This window comes from Chrysochloris asiatica, unplaced genomic scaffold (genome assembly GCF_000296735.1).
Source record: "Chrysochloris asiatica unplaced genomic scaffold, ChrAsi1.0 scaffold00185, whole genome shotgun sequence".
In the NCBI taxonomy this organism is placed as follows: domain Eukaryota; kingdom Metazoa; phylum Chordata; class Mammalia; order Afrosoricida; family Chrysochloridae; genus Chrysochloris; species Chrysochloris asiatica.
This window is the reverse complement of record NW_006408703.1, coordinates 776,400-793,622: the sequence shown is the minus strand read 5'-3', so window position 1 is coordinate 793,622 and position 17,223 is coordinate 776,400. Positions and strand designations below refer to the sequence as shown.

The 17,223-nt window shown below is 38.1% G+C and overlaps 1 protein-coding gene across 4 annotated transcripts in view; it reads left to right on the top strand.

Moving 5' to 3' along the window:
- The window catches only part of MAP3K7 (mitogen-activated protein kinase kinase kinase 7), a 124,916-nt gene that overhangs the window by 28,923 nt on the left and 78,770 nt on the right, over nt 1–17,223 (top strand). For all 4 annotated transcript variants that reach the window (XM_006872163.1, XM_006872165.1, XM_006872164.1 and 1 more), the window contains exons 3-5: nt 5,474–5,539; nt 6,465–6,510; nt 8,252–8,390. In XM_006872163.1, the coding sequence (XP_006872225.1) occupies nt 5,474–5,539; nt 6,465–6,510; nt 8,252–8,390 (251 nt within the window). The remainder of the gene's footprint in view (nt 1–5,473; nt 5,540–6,464; nt 6,511–8,251; nt 8,391–17,223) is intronic.

Genomic DNA, 17,223 nt, shown 5'->3' with positions numbered 1-17,223 from the left:
AAAAAAATCATAATAGCTTAGAAAAACAGGTTTTTAATCAAAGTTATACATCCACATAATTTAAAGAGTCAGTATATTTTCCAAAGGTTCTTACTGTCCTTCAAACAAACTTTCTGCTTTCCAGAACAGGTTCATCATTTGTCCTTGTCAGTTTGTGGTACTGTGGTGGCTTGAGTGTTGCTCTGATTGTGGATTAGACATTGGGTAATCTGTTAAAAAAGATCTGAGAGTGTTTGCTTGAATAACTTATTTTAGAAAGATCAGCACAAGGCTGGTCCCTATGAGGTGGAGGTGAAAGATATCCCAAATATCTCACTTTTCTAGCATGTAATACTGCTCCATAGTCTTTGATGTCACTCAGCACTCCTCCCCCTCCCTCACATTACAGGATTATGTAACATCTCACAGTACTCACAGGAAGTGACCCACACATTGTGGAGACTGGCAAGTCCATAATCTATAGTTCAGAGTTCAGAGGATTCTCCTCACCCATGTAGTCTCAGGAGCTGAGGAACCCAAATCAGCAGGTCAGACTACAGGCTACTAATGCATGAAGCTGCGGGAACTGGTGAATCAGGTCAGGTGATGGGCATCAAGTCTCATGAACTAGAGATTAGACATGATGAGCTCGATGCAAGATCCAGAGCAAGAGAGTGAACTTTGCTAAAGCATTCTTATGTATTGGACTCAAACTGTACCCCAAGGAAAACTAAGGGTGGTGACTTGAGTCACACCCTCAAGTAAAGTAGGGGCATCCTTAAGCCCTAGTTCCACTTTAATGCTTATTCCTTATTGTTAAGTAGGGGCATCCTTAAGCCCTAGTTCCACTTTAATGCTTATTCCTTGTTGTTAAGTGCCATCGAGTCTCTTCCAATTTATAGTGACCCTGTGGGACAGGTTTCTCAGGAGTGACTGGTGGGTGTGAACCGCTAACCTTGTGGTTGGCAGTCTAGTATTTATTCTACAGCGCCACATCAGGATTCACCTTAATCCTTAGTCTCACTTAATCTTCCTTGTTAACTCACTTCAAAATGAGTCCATCATCACAGGCATGGAGGCTAGGATTTATAATACATCACAGAGTAGAACAGCATGGCTAGAAGGATTATAGTAAATAATTAGCTGCCTTGCAGAGCCAAAAGACAAAGATGTCACTTTAAGAACTAAGTTGTGCTTGACACAAGCCATGAAATTTTCAGTCAGCTAATGCATGTGAAAACTAGACAATAAATAAGGAATACCAAAGAATTGATGCCTTTGAATTAGGTATCCATGAAGAATGTTGAAGAATTAACAAATACAACCAGAATACTTGTTTGAAACAAGGATGGCGAGACTTGGTCTCGTGCACTTTGGACATGTTATCAGTATGGACCAGTCCCTGGAGATGGCCGACATGTTTATAAAGAGGGTCATCGAAAAAGAAGAAGACCCGTAATGAAATAGATTGATACAATGGCTGCAACAGTGGGCTCAAACATAGCAACAGTTTTGGATGGGGTGCATGTGTGCACATATGTACCCATGCACCCTCACTTGAGGGTTGTATGACTGGGGTGTTTAATTACAAAAGCTTCAGTGTCTTTTGTACTAATCCCATTGTCTGCCTGGAGGGCATACGTCTCTATTTTGAAAGCAAAGTAAGGGGAAAAGGCAAAGAAGCAAAACATTTTAATACACAAACTTTAACAGATTTTCTCTGCTTTTATTTGTGTTCCCATCTCAGTTGTGTTCGGATATTTCCTCTGTTTTTAAGTCTTCAATTGAGTTTGTTGTTCCCAAATCCAGAAACTCTGTTATATAACTTCTCTAAAGAATAAACCTCTTTTCTTCCCTTAAAGGATAAAGAGGCAGTTACTAGCTGCTTGAATTCTGGAGAGAGTCTTTGGGTCTAACTTTCAGCTAGCCTCCTTCATGGTTTATTATCTCATATCTTGGTAGCACCTCCACTTCTTCAGTCCTTTGGAGATTTTGTGAGATATGTCTGGTTGCGTCTCAGTTTTTCTCAAAGCCAGTTTAGGATTCAGCTCTTTTATTTTGGGTCTGCTAGGTCAATTATTACGTTGACTTTTGATTTCCAACTTTAAAAATTTCAGTTTTCTCATTTCACATTCTCTTAACCTTCTAAGGTCACAGCAGTTTGAACCCACCCGCCACTCTGAGGGAGAAAGAAGTGGCTTCCCTAAAGATTTACAGTGTTGAAAGCCTATGGGGTAATTCTACCCTGTCCTATAGGTTTGCTGTGAGTAGGAATCAACTAAACAGCCATGGATATGGTTTTGTTTTAATGGACTTAATGAGCCAACAGTGTAACATAGCTACAAGTGACAGGAGGAAAGGGGAGAAGGGAATAAAAGAGAAGACGGGAGAAAAGAAAGAGCAAGAAGCAAGGTGTAAGGGTCATGTTAATAGAGGCTTGAGATCTAGAACAAGGGAAGTAAATACAACCAAACCCCTCACTGGCTGAAGCATGAAGATTAGATTAGAAAAAATTGAAACTGGAAGTTTGTCATTGTTGTTAGGTGCCATTGAGTCAGTTCCAACTCATAGCAACCTTGTACACAACAGAATAAAGCACTGCCCGGTTTCTAAAATTGTATTTAAGCTTAAATCCATTAATGCTGCCACTGTGCCAGTCCATCTCATTGGGGAGGGGGGGGTCTTCCTCTTTTTTGCTGACCCTCCACTGTACCTAGCAGGATGTCACTCCTGATAATATATCCAAACTATGAGAGACGAAGTCTCACCATCTTGGCTACTAAGGAGCATTCTGACTGTATTTCTTCACACACAGATTTGTTTGTTCTTCTGGCAGTCTATGTTATTTTCATTATTTGTCTCCAACACCATAATTCAAGTACATCAATTCTTCTATGGTCTTCCTTATTCACTATCCCAATTTTCACATGCATATAAAGCCATTGTAAAATACCAAGGTTGGGGTCAGGTGCACCTTCGTCCTCAAACTGATGATTTTTCTCTTGAACTCTTTCTAGAGGTCTTGTGCAACATATTTGCTTAATATAATGCATCGTTGGAGTTCTTGCCTGCTGCTTCCATGAGTGTTAATAGTGGCTCCAACAAAATGAAATCTTTGACAACTTGGATATTTTTTCCAAGTTTATCGTTATGTTATTTGTTGGTCCAGTGGTGAGGATTTTTGTTTTCTTTATTTTGTAGTGTAATCCATACTGAAGGCTGTGGCTTCAGTCTTTGTCAGCTAAGTAGTTTAAGTCCTTTTGCTTTCAGCAAGCAAGGTTGTATCATTTGCATATCTCAGGTTGTTAATGAGTTTTCTTCCAGTCTTGATGCCTCATTCTTCATATAATCCACCTTCTTGGATTATTTGCTCAGTGTACAGACTGAATAAGTATGGTGAAAGGACACAACCCTGGTGCACACCTTTCTTAATTTTAAACCATTCATTGTCTCCTCTTAGTCTCTGTACAGGTTCCTCATGAGTACCATCAAGTGTTCGGCATACTCATTCTCCACAGTGTTGTCCGTAGCTTGTCATGTTCTACATAGTCAATAAAGCACAGGTAAACATCTTTTTGGCATTCTCTGCTTTTCAGCTATGATCCACCTGATATTAGCAATGACATTCCTTGTTCCACAGTTTCTTCTGATTCTGGCTTGAACCTCTGACAGGTCCTTGACCCTGTACTTTTGCAGCCAGGTTTGAATTTATTAAATTTTACTTGCATGTGATTTTAATGATATTGTCTGATGATTTCTGAATTCCATTGGGTCACCTTTCTTTGAGATGGGTACAATAAAGATCTCTTTCAGTCAGCCAGGTAACTGTCTTCCATATTTCTTGGCATAGATGAGTGAATGCCTCCAGTGCTGCATCCATTTTTTTGAAAAATCTGTATTCCATCAATTCCCGGAGCCTCGTTCTTTATCAGTGCATTCAGTGCCCCTTGGACTTCTTTCAGTAGTATCATTGTATCTTGATCTTATGGTGTCTCTTGAAATGGCTGAACATCGTCCATTTCTTTTTGGTACAATGACTGTGTATATTTCTTTCATCTTTTTATGCTTTCTGTATCATTCAATATTTCCCCCATAGATCCTTCAGTATTGCAAGTTGAGGCTTGAATTTTTCTTCAGTTCTTTTGGATTGAGAAATGCTGAGCATGTTCTTTCCTGTTGGTTTTCTAACTCGAGGTCTTTGCACATTTCATTATAGTATTTAACTTTGTCTTCTTGAAATGACCTTTGAAATTTTCCTTCAGCTCTTCTATTTCCATTTTTTCCATTCCATTTTAGTGTCTCTACACTGAAGAGCAAGTTTTCAGTCTCTTCTGACATCCATTTTGGTCTTTTCTTAATAACCTTTTGCTTGCTTTCTATATGACGCCATTAATGTCATCCCACAACTCTTCTGGTCTGCAGTCACTAAGTGTCGTGTCTCATGCATCAAATCTGTTCTTGCGATGATCTCTAAACTTCAGAGGGATGTGCTTAAGGTCAAATTTTGGCTCTCGTGGACTCAATTTTTATTTTTTTCAGCTTCAGTCTGAACTTGCATACGAGCAGTTGCTAGTCTGTTTACAGTCTGCTCTTGGCCTTGTTTTGGCTAATCACATGGAGCTTTTCCACTGTCTTTTACCACAGACATAGTAGTCAGTTTGACTCTGTGTGTGCCATCTGGTGATGGAATGTGTCTAGTCATCTTTTATGTTATTTTAAAAAGGTATACCCTGTTGGTATTTTTTAATACTGGTGGCAAAGCTTCTAGCATCACAGCAGTGTGCAAGCCACCATAGTATGACAATTGACAGATGAGCAGTGGAAACTGGAAGTAGGGAGATGATTTAAAAGACTATAGTAATTACTGTTCTCTCCGGAATTACTAAAGCAGTAATAATGGGAATAGAGTGGAGGTAAGAGGTGGGAGTTGAAGTAGAGGAAAGACATGAAATGTGCAGAAAGAGTACAGATTATAAGTCCAACGTACTAAAGTACAAACCCTCACTGTACCACTTCTTAGCTATGGGATGTTTAAAAGCTCACTTAACTTTCTGAACCTCAGCTCCTTTATTTTTAAAAGTGAAAATAACTGTCTAGCAGTCTTGTAAGTACTAAAGTGCCTACAGGGGCCTGGCACTTGAGGTGCATTGTTGAGTCATAGCCAGGACAGTGACAGTGACAACAACAACAGGACTTCTTCAGCTCAGTGTTATCTTATACATGGTTTCTTGACATTTTCTCTCACAGTTTCTTTTTTCTTCTGCTTTGTTCTCATCCTGCCTTAGTCATAATTCTTGCTAAAGCAGTTATTTGTTTACATATCTATCTTCCAAACTTGAAGGGTTTTTGCCACTATGAACATAGTGCCTGCTGCATACTAGAATGTAATTGTTGGATGATTGAAAAGTGCTTTTTTGCAACCCTGTTTAATGCTTTTGCAACACCAGTGCCTAAAATTTTTTTACTTTTTTAAAGAAATCTTAATTTATTGCAGCTTCGTCAGTTATCCCGTGTGAACCATCCTAATATTGTAAAACTATATGGAGCCTGCTTGAATCCAGTAAGTTTGTCACCTTTTTTTGGCTGCTTTCTAAGAAATGACATGGGGGAAGTGTGTAGGTTTGTAGCGTATGATTCACTATCTTAGATGTATTGCTGAAAAAACAAGTTGCACTATAACTCATTTGTTTAATTTGTTTTTACTTTTTTTAGCATCACAGCATATGGGAGGAGTGGTCTTATTCATTAATCTCCTCTCCTTATGAGGCTTTTGTTATCCTGTAACAAAACTGCACTTAGTTATTAGCACTGGAGAAAGTCCCCAAAAGATAGTATGATTCTGCTTGTACATATTGAGAGTAGCTCAAAAGTGTTTGTGAGAAAAATCCATGATCTTTTCATCACGTTTTTCCACAAACTTTTGGAAGCCCCTTCATATATTTACACTCTAAGACAGTATTTTTATTTCTTCTAGTGCCATTCACATGTTATTGTTAAGTGCTGTCAAGTCAATTCTGACTCATAATAACCTTGTGTAAGTTTTCCAAGGAGCGTTTGCTGGGTTTGAACTGTCAGCCTTGTAGTTCTCAGTCCAGTGCTGATCCTACAGCAGCGCACCAGATTGTTATTGTGAAATGCTGTCACATCGGTTCTGACCCATAGTGACCCTGTATAGGGTTTCCTTCCGAAGAGCAGCCTGCCTTGCAGTTCAAATGGCTACCACATCAGTTGTTGTTGTTGTTGTTGTTGTTTTTAGGTGCCATCAAGTCGGTACCCACCCGTAGCGACCTTATGCACAGCAGAACGAAACACTGCCTGATGCTTGGCCAACCTCACTACTGTTGCCACACATGAAGGTTTCTTATTTTGTTTTTGATGCATCTCAGTGCATCTATAAAATAAAGGAAGCTAAACCAAATTATCTCTCAAGTCCCTTAAGATGCCATAGTTCAGTGATTAATTCTTGTGACATATGCTTCCTTTAGGTGTGTCTTGTGATGGAATATGCTGAAGGAGGCTCCTTATATAATGGTGAGTGTCATTATGCCTATCTTTATATAGTTGGTTAAAATAATTGAAAGGCTTTTAATAGTAATTGTACTAAGTTATTTAATGTTCTACAATATACCATTTGAGTTATGGTGTTGTAGAAGAATATTAATGATACCATGGGCTGCCAGGAGAACAAACAAATCTGTGTTGGAAGAAGTACAGCCAGAGTCCTCCTTGCAAGCCAGGATGCTGAGACGTCATCTCTAATACTTCGGACATATTCTCAGGAAGGACCAATCCCTGAAGAATGTCATCATGCTTTGTTAAGTGGAGGGTCAGTTGAGATGAGTTGATACAGTGGCAGCAGCAGTGGCCTTAGTTGTAACAGCATTTGTGAGGGTGGTGGAGGACCAGGCAGTGTTTCCTTCTGTTGTGCAGAGTCTTTGAGACAGAACTGACTCAGTGGCACTGAACAACAACAACATACCATCAGAGTACAGAAGAAGATAATATTGTAAAATCGGCTAATGATTTAAAATGAAAGGAGACAATGGTACAACATTAGTATGTAAACTTTTGAGATCTATCAATATTTTAAGTTGCTTGTACTTTTCATAATGTTAAAACATTTTATGTAAAGTAAAATCTGCTTTTCTGGTGATTTTAAAATTCAAGGAAGCTTCAAAAAAGTTTGTGGGAAAATGAAATGAAAAGATAATGTAATTTTGTCACAAACTTTTTGAAACACTTTCATATGTTCAGATTGTTCTTTTTTATTGTTTTTGCCCTCTTTTGTTCTGAGTCTTCTCATTTTAAAACTCTGGTAGTATAGTGGTTACAAATTGGGCTGCAAACCTTAAGGTTAGCAGTTCGAAACTACCAGCCACTCTGCAGGAGAAAGATGAGGCTTCCTGCTCCCGTAAACCCTGTAAAGGGTCGCTATGGGTCAGAACCGACTCGACAGCACTTAACAGTAACAACAATCATATTCTCATTTCACTTGGTTGTCTTTTATTTCTTTTCAAAATAAAATCTTGAACAGTGCACAGAACATTTTAACAATGAAAGAATCTCTTGAGTATCATTTGTCACCTTTATAGAACAAAGCTAATTCTTCTACCTTAAAAACACAAATTACATAAAAATAGACCCTTTTTTCTATTACTAGTTGTATATGAACTTTTACTTTTATTGGTTATCTATGTGTATTATTATTGTAACTTGGTATCTAATACTTCATTACTTTATTTAGTTGGCCTGTTTCTAGATTTTAGTTATTTCAGAAAACATAATTGAAATCATATTCATAGAAATTATTTTGTTTCCACTGTACTGTTTCCTCTGCTTCTATAGTAGTATATTATTAGATTGCTTATATTTTATGTTACTATGTAAAAGACTGTCAGCTTGAAACCTCTTCCTCTACATCCTCCCACACCCTACCTCCTTAATTCAAACTGATTTTTAAACATAAGTTTCTCTTTACCCTTTTTAACAGACTCTAGAGTGTTTATTTTGATTTTGTATTTTGATTTGACTTGAGTGTAAGAATAATATTTAATTGAAACACTGCTTAATGTTTGGTATTCATATGAGAGCTGTCCACACAAAATTGTAGCTATATCCATCTTTTTTATCAAGAAAAGAATGAAAACCAGTGCTGATGAGTGCACTTGTAGAAAAGAAAATCCAGTTGTGTGATCTGAGAGAACCTGCATTTTCCTATTATCTTCTGTTATATGCATTAAAGTTCTTTTTAGTTTGTGCCTTTCTTTTGCAGTGCTGCATGGTGCTGAACCATTGCCATATTATACTGCTGCTCACGCAATGAGTTGGTGTTTACAGTGTTCCCAAGGAGTGGCTTATCTTCACAGCATGCAACCCAAAGCTCTAATTCACAGGGACCTGAAACCACCCAAGTAAGTTCTAATAATGTGACCTCTTCCTCTGCATCCTCCCACACATCACCTCCCTAATTCAAACTGATTTTTAAACATAAGTTTCTGTTTACCCTTTTGGACAGACTCTAGAGTGTCTGTTTTCAACTCATCTTCAATTAGGAATTTATCTAAGCTTGTTTTGGTAAGTTGTCTTTAGTGGAGTTTTCATTTGTGATCACTCCTACCTTAAATTAGCATAATTTGAGAATCTTAGCACACAGATCTCATTCTCTGCCTGCAGTGTATAATATTGCCTCTAGACTACTTGCTTCGTGAGAATGAGGATAAGTCTATTTGGTTTCGTGCTGTATTCCTGACTGCACGTGTTCATACAGAGTAGGCATTCTACAGAAATTTGCAGAGTGATTATTGTTCTTTCAGAAGAAGGCAAAAATGGTGTCTTTTATATCCAGGAAGAAATTTAAAATATTTTGGAGTTCTTCATATTGGGAACTCTGGTACTTAGGAAAAATCTTAGGAATTCCTTAAATACATACCTAAAAAAGCTAAAACTTTTTTTTGTTTAAGTATTCAATGAAAGGAAACATTTATTGCTCCCTTTTCCCTCTGTTTTTTTATTTGTTTTTTTTCCTTATGCCCTCACAACAGATTGAAACTGTCCTTCCCCACATAATATTTTCTCCCCCATGCCATATAATCTTTCAGTCCAGATAAGAGGTGTTTCCCCTAGGAAATCAGTCACAAGTGGAGTCTCATTACTCTGCTCTCTTCATACTAATTCAGAGCAGTAGAGCATCCCTTCTGGGTATAAGATGTCACTCTCGTGTCTAATTTGATACACTATCTGTACGTTCCAACTCTTGAAATCACTGTTCTTGGTAGTGTACTTCATTTCTATTCCCAGGTATAAATAGATTTCTGTTTCCCTAGGTCCTGGTAAAATAATGTTTAAGCTCCAGATTCATGGCACTTTTATATTTTTAACTTGACTCCTGAGGTCTTGGCTACCTGCCTTGGTTAGTGAAGAAAATAGCCACTTATTTTTTTTCCCTGGTTATGGATATTCATTCTCTTTTACTGTATTAACTCAGAGTTGTATTATCAAAGAAACTAAAGAGAATCATAGATCTTACCCAGCAGCAAATTGACTACTGATTCAAAGCATCAAGCATAGACACTGCCCTCTTCCTGGAGGGACCTGAAACCATCAGAAGCAGCTCCCCCAGATGTTCTTTTTCTTCTGCATTAATACTTATTTTGGTTTTGGAATAACTGACTGGTGAGCCACAAATGGAAACAATTGCTCACAAAAAGAAGTCACTTCAGTTTCTGACATCTCCATTGTGTATTCTGTGAGTTATGTACCTTGTGCACTTCCCATCCTTCCATCTCCTTCCATCCATACCCCAAATACTTTTGCGTTTTTTGTTTAAGAAACCTAGATTAGAGAGAGCATATATAACTTACTAAAATCATGTATAGCTAGAAATTTTCTTAAATGTCATTGACCATGTCTATAAGAGGTCTGGTCTGGATCATTCATTCCTCAGCTTTATGGGCATCCCTGTCCTGATGTGGCTCTGTAGGATAAGCACTGGAGAACCGCAAGGTCAACTTGAGCCACAAGTTCAGCTGTTCAAGCTCAGCAGCAACTCCTCAGAAACTCTATACAGGGTGACTCTGAGTTGGAACCAACTCAGCAGCAATTGATACCAACAACAACATAGTTTAACTCATGGATCCCTGATTGTACAATAGGCTAAGCATTGGGCTGCTCTGCATTAGAACGATGAAACTGTCTACTTCTGTAAAGATTTACAGTCTTGGAGATGCTAAGAAACAGTCTTAAGTCTGTCCTATTTTTGGTAAGTGCCTTCAAGTCGGTTCCTACCAGTAGCAACCCTGGATAGTGTTTTCAAAGAACAGTTGGTGAACTTGAACCAAGGACCTTGCAGCTCAAACCAACTTTGCAATCCAGTGCTTTAACCCACAGCACCACACATTGAGTTCTCTAGATGTTAGAATCTACTCAGTATAGTGGGTTTGGTGTGGTATAGTTGAATTCATACTGTTGTATTTCAGATTTTCTTTGAGGCGCTCAGTGTTGATTGGCTTTAGAATTAGAATTGATTTTTCAGAAGCTTTCGTTCCCCAAAATTCTTTTTAATGGCTGTGTTTTCATATATAAATGTATATAAAAACACACTTTATATCATACTGTCTCCAGAAAACCTGGATTCTGTGGTCAGGAGGAATTCTTTTAAATGCACGCACATAATGATTTGATGAGATGTTTCACACTACATTAAGTTTTACATGTACCCTCATTTTATTTATTTATTTTTAAGTTCTTTCACATTTATATGAGAAATAAAAATGTGTTTTTAGTCTGAACTGTATAGGAGTAAGGTTGAAAAAATAATTTAGGTTCAGATTTCAGTAAGCCTTGAATGTCATGCCAAGGACTGGTGAATGATTGAAGCCTTATAAGTAGAGGAATACTAGCATAAAAGTCATGATTCAGAAAATTTACTGTGGTAATATGAATGTGCCAGAATGAAACAAGGAATCCAATTACAGAGTTTGACAATTGCCTTGGTAAAGAGTAGTAAGAGTTTCAACAACATTTTTTGTTGAGGGTATGCTGAGATAAATTACACTTAGCATTCTTTCCACTTGAATTATCATGAGTATTTTGGGCAGCATGAAGATGCAGATAGTAGTTTATCTGAGTTAGTCACATTTGATTGAAAGAGAACTAATTTCCTAAATAGAAAGAGTTTATAAAATTTGTAATGGAAATGAATCCTTATATAGTGTTGTTAGCTGTTTTTTTCTTCTAAATTGATTTATTATTCATTATTTAAGTAAATTAATTATTTTCTATTTTTAAAATAGCACATACTTATGATTAAAACATAATTAAATAGCATTGAAAAATATAAAGTAAATCTTTCTTGCTTCCCAGTTTTGGTCCTCAGAGGTAGTTATTATATATATTTTTAAAGCATCCATGGATTATACTATATATAAAGTTGATTTGCTTCTTTTTTAAATTATATATTACATAGGTAACTTTTCATGTCAGCATGAACAGGTATTTATGTCTTTTTTTTTTAATGGATAAATAATATTCTTTTATTGCTGTTTAACTAAAATGAGTACTTGAAATAGAAAATATTTTTGGCCTTATGAACAATCTAGACTTTGAAGACTTGATTTGCAGCTGGTTTTAGAAAATATAGTGCTACTAAGTCACTTGACATTTTGAGATTCTGTAACTTTTAATGCCCTAAATTGGTTCTTAAGATTCCCATCCTTCAAAACAGAGTTACGTTATATAACCTCAGCAGTTCTGAGAATAGGGACGGAGCCTAAAGAAACCTCTTAAGGAAAGTTGCATGAGAATTTTGTATTATAACTTTATGTAGTATGCAGTTTGTTTTCAAATAAATATTAGTTTGGGGAATGCATAATGGTGATGCTAGCACAACATGGTGAATAGAGTTAATGTAATTGAATCATGCATTTGTTGTTAAGTGTGGTCAAGTCAGTTTCGACTCACAGCTACCCAGTATAGGGTTTCCAAAGAGCAGGCGGTGGATTTGAACTGCAACCTACTGGTTCACAGTCCAGTGTTGATCCTACAGTGCCACACAAGGACTTGTACATTTAAGAATGGTTAAAATAGCCAACTGTTTATAATACGTATTTTGCCACAGTAAAATTTAAAACTTATTTATTGAATGTTAAAATATTTAACAGTTGAATAAAACTTGGGACTTCCTAGGTACTCTGCCACTTATTCCAGTATACACTGACTGATACTGGCAAGGCTTCATAGCCAAGTTTAAAGAAGCACAGTAAATATAAAATCATAATGGTTATACATTTACATTTAACACCTAATGTATGCTTATAAAGATAGCATAGACATAAGGGAACTCAGAGCAAACAAGGAGAGAACTCAGCCCTGAGTCGGAGGCCCGCATGGAAGCCATGGGCTCTCCTTGAGCCTCGATAGCTAGCCAGTACCAAGAATGCAGAGTCCCATGTTCTGATAACTCTTGTGTAACTAGAGACAGGTCCTTTGCTCTGTTCAAGGTGAGATAGCAGAACTGAGACCTCTGCACAAATTCAAGACCCTTTGGGGAGAGGGAACATCATAAAGGTAGTCGCCACACCAGAATTCCCAGGATAAAAAGTCTGTTTTGTGACTAGGCAAACTTACAACTCTTCTCCTATATTCTCGTCTCATACTACTATAGGTTTCTGTTTGCCTTACATGCAGCGAAGAAAACCCCAACTGAGCTGGCTCAAAGTGCTTTAGGGTTGACTATGTCTCAAGTACTACTCTAAACTAAATAGAAGGATATTTTGAAATAACACCTGAGAGTAATTCATTACAAACCTCCATTTAAAAGCCTTTCTATAAGAGGTGTTTCAGGAATAATGAAAAACAATTACAGGAGGCAAGCCTAATATTCAAGAAGGAATTGTGAGGGATAAAACCAGTAGACTTATATAATAAAATTAAAATAAATTTTATAGTATAGACATTGAATTATATAAAATAGGAAAAACACTGGAGTATATACTACAAGGTCAGTGGTTTGAGCCCACCAGACACTCTGCAGGAGAAAGATGAGGCTTTCTACTCCCACAAAGATTTACAGCCTTGGAAACCCTGTACAATATGGTCACTGGGAGTTGGAACCAACTCAGTGGCACTTAACAAGATAGAAAATAATAGTGACCCCTGTTAGTGCAATGGTTAAAGTGTTTGACTGCCAACCAGTGAATAGGTCATTGATTTGAACTCAGCCTGTCTGTAGGAGAAAGATGTGGCAGTCTGCTTGAAAGGTCATCTTGGAAACCATATGGGTCAGTTCTACTCTGAACTCTAGGGTCCCTATGACTCAGAATTGATCTGATGACAGCTGGCTGTTGGTTTATATAAAGCAATATATTTTTGGTTTAAGAAGGGATGATTGCAGAGGAATTCAATATAAATAATTCATTCCACTCATTTGTAGAATAACCCATATGCCTATAAACCTTTTAGATAATGATATAGAGTGATTTGTATTTTTAAACTATAGTTAACTTCCATCACCTTTTTAATGATAATTGTTATTGTTCTGACCCATAGTGACTCTGCATAGGGTTTCCGAGGAGTGACTGGTGAGCTTGAACCACTGACCTTTACAGTTGAGTGCATTAGCCCATAGCACCACACCAGGACTCAGTTTTAATGATGATGTTGTTGTTGTTGTTGTTGTTATGTGCCATGGAGTCTGTTCCGACTCATAGCGACCCTGTACAGGGTTTCCTGTAAATCTTTACGGGAGCAGAAAGCCTCATCTTTCTCCCGTGGAACAGCTGGTAGTTTTGAACTGCTGACCTTGTGGTTCACAGCCCAATTCATAACCACTATGCTAAAATTTTACCTTTTACTTCCATAGTTTGATAGTTTTTTGTTTGTTTTTTAGCACTTTCACAACAAGGCTTTATACTTTTCAGTTCTTCTAGTATTAACAAGTTAAATATGAAACACCTGAGATCAAGTACCAGCTTTTTAAGGGAATCTTTATCAGTAGTTGGTTTAACACTGCCTGTCATTACCATCATAATGCGGAAATCATCGGACAATCTCTTTGCTATCCCATGCGAATTAAGTTTTACTAAAGGTTATACAGAAATGGCTGCAAGCATACATTGACAGAGAACTTCCAGAGGTATCAGACCAATTCAGAAGAGGCTGTGAAACAAGGGATATCGTTGCTGATGTCCAATTGATCTTGGCTGAAAGCGGAGAATATCAGAAAGATGTTTACCTGTGCTTTATTGACTACGCAAAGGCTTTCGATTGTGTGGATAATGACAAGCTATGGACAACATTGCAAAATATGAGTATTCCGGAACACTTAATTGTACTCATGAGGAATCTGTACGTGGACCAAGAGACAATTTTTCCAGCAGAACTTGGGAACACTGAATGTTTTAAAATTAAGAAAAGTGTGTGACAAGGTTGTATTCTTTCACCATACTTACTCAACCTATATGCTGAGCAAATAATCCAAGAATCTGGGTTCTATGAAGAAAAATGTGGAATCAGAATTGGAGGAAGACTCATTAAACAACCAGCAATATGCAGATGATACAACTATGCTTGAAAGTGAAGAGGACTTAAAACATTTACTGATGAAGATCAAAGAGCATAGCCTTCAGTATGGATTCCATCTCAATGTAAAGAAAACAAAAATCCTCACCACTGGACCAATAAACATTCTTATCAACAGAGAAAAGAGTGAAGTTGTCAAGGACTTCATTCTTCTTGGATCAACTATCAACACTCACGGAAGCAGCAGTCAAGAAATCAAACAATGTATTGCATTAGGCAAATCTGCTGCACAAGACCTTTTTGAAGTTTTGAAGAGCAAGGATGTTAGCTTGAGGACTAACGTGCACCTGACCCAAGCCATGGTATTTTCAGTAATCTCATATGTATGCAAAAGCTGGACAGTGAATAAGGAAGACTGTAGAAGAATTGATGCTTTTGAGTTATGGTGTTGGAGGAGAATATTGAAAGTGCCATAGGTTGCCAAAAGAACCAATAGATCCGTTTTGGAAGAAGTGCAGCCAGAATGCTCCTTGGAGGCTAAGATGGCCAAACTTTGTCTTTCATATTTTGGACATATTGTCAGGAGGGCCCGGTCGCTGGAGAAGGACATTATGTTTGGTATGGAGGAGGGTCAGAGAAAAAGAGGAAGACCCCCAACAAAATGGATTGGCCAAGTGGCAGCATCAATGGCAACAGTAGTGAGGTTGGCCTGGATCGGGCAGTGTTTCGTTTTGCTGTGCATAAAGTTGCTATGGGTTGGTACCAACTCGATGGCACCTAACAACAACAACATTATAACCGTTAAGCAGTTTAGACCATAGAAATTTATTTCTCACCGTGAAATCCAAAGTAGATATTCCGATTTGGCAAGTAACAATTTATATGGTTATTCAGGGACCTAATTAACCTCCCCCCATCTGTTGGTTCTGCCATCCTCCAGGCTTTGGGGACCTCTTCATTCAGTACATGAAAAAGAATGGAGAATCATTTAAGGGAGGTTTTTGAGCCAGACATTGAAGTGACATGTGTCTTTTTCACCTCTTTTCATTAGCTACAACTCAATTTTGGCCACACCTAACTGCCAGAGAGGTTGGGAATCTAGGCTTGTTTGCTCAACAGGAAGCAGGAATACATTTTGTCACCATCTACAAAGATCATGTAGAATCACCTCCTTGTGCCAGGGGACTATCCCAAAGGCCCTTTTAGTCACCATCCATTTCACAGTGTAGGACCTTGGATGATGTGCCGTCCTTTCCAATAGTCCACAATAGATGTGGTGCTGGCAGCACATGAACTAGACAAGGTATTTGTCTCTCTCCACCATGCACCGCCAAACAACCATAAGCTGTCCAAAGAGAGGAGAAATAGTGAATTAACCCTATTTGAAAAAGGGGAGGATGGAGATGTACTGTAGGTGTTCTGTAGGGATGGTGCCCTATGTTTGGCCCCTCTCACCTGGTAGCGTGCATGGTTTCTTGATTATACTAAGTCCATCTTTGGGAAGGATCATCCTTATCCATTGTTCTTAATGACTCTTGACTTGTCCCCTTTTTGCACTTTTCTTTGTCCATTATTCTCCAGAGCCATATCTTCAGTGGTGGTTGTTGTTAGTGCCAACGAGTTGATTCTGATTTATAGTGACCCTGTGTAGGATTTCCGAGGAGTGGCATCTCTGATAGATGCACGCTTTAGAATTTGTATGGCCTTCTCAGCCTGCTCCGTATTTAAGACGATCTGGGGTCCTGAGGGTTGTAAGATTCAAAGACATTTCTTCTAGGCATGTGGTTTCTTTGTTATTTTCTTTGTATTTTTCTGGTACCAAACCAAAATTCTTTATGAGGTACCTGATTTGATTCCTGACCCCAGTGTTTTTTTCCCAGCCTATTGGTGTATCTTGAGACCATCAAGATTACATGCAAAATATTTCATCTGTTCTTTGCTTCAAGGGTGAGTCTTAATGGGCCTTTGTTAGTGTTATTTCTTAGTCTTTGGAGTTAGAAGCAGTCTGTTTCTAACGCCAGTTTCTTAAAACCACAGAGTAATGCAGGAGTCAAGTTTTTTGTTTGTTTTTTTGTTTTTACCAAATGTCTTAGAACATTATTGCATATTCTCCATCTCTCCAGCCTTCAATTTCAGTTTACTTACTACCTACTGCTAAAGTAATACTAAATATATTAGATTTATTTATAGCACCCACTTTTTTTTAAAGTTTTTATTGTGAATTATTTGGGTTTACACGGGAAAACATCAGTCCTGCATTCATCCTATCGTATTTTGTTTCATTGCAATGATTACAATCCCTCTATGCATCATCAGATAACCAAAGGGTACACCCCACAGGCCCTCCCCCCAGCTGTCAGCACACAGCCCCTCTCCCTCCCTGAGTCCTGTGTCCCCAGACTCTCCATCTGTCCACGTCATTGTCTCTGTCTCCATCGCTGGTGTCACTGCCTCTCTGGGTAGGGTCACACTCTCTGCTCTTCTCATTCAGTGGAGGTTCTACCTACCCCTGCCCTGTCTGGAACTAGGGTCCCTCTTGAAAGCTTGTAAGCCAATCATTTCTTGCCTTTATAGCCCCCCCCCCCATTTTGGGTAGCCAATATCTAAGTTGCCCATCTCTGTCAACCTTGTGTACCAGTGGGATGGGAATGATCCTTGCTGTAAAGATTTGTTACATTTTTTGAGCTACTAACTACATCCATACGCATAGGTAAAGTTCATCATATT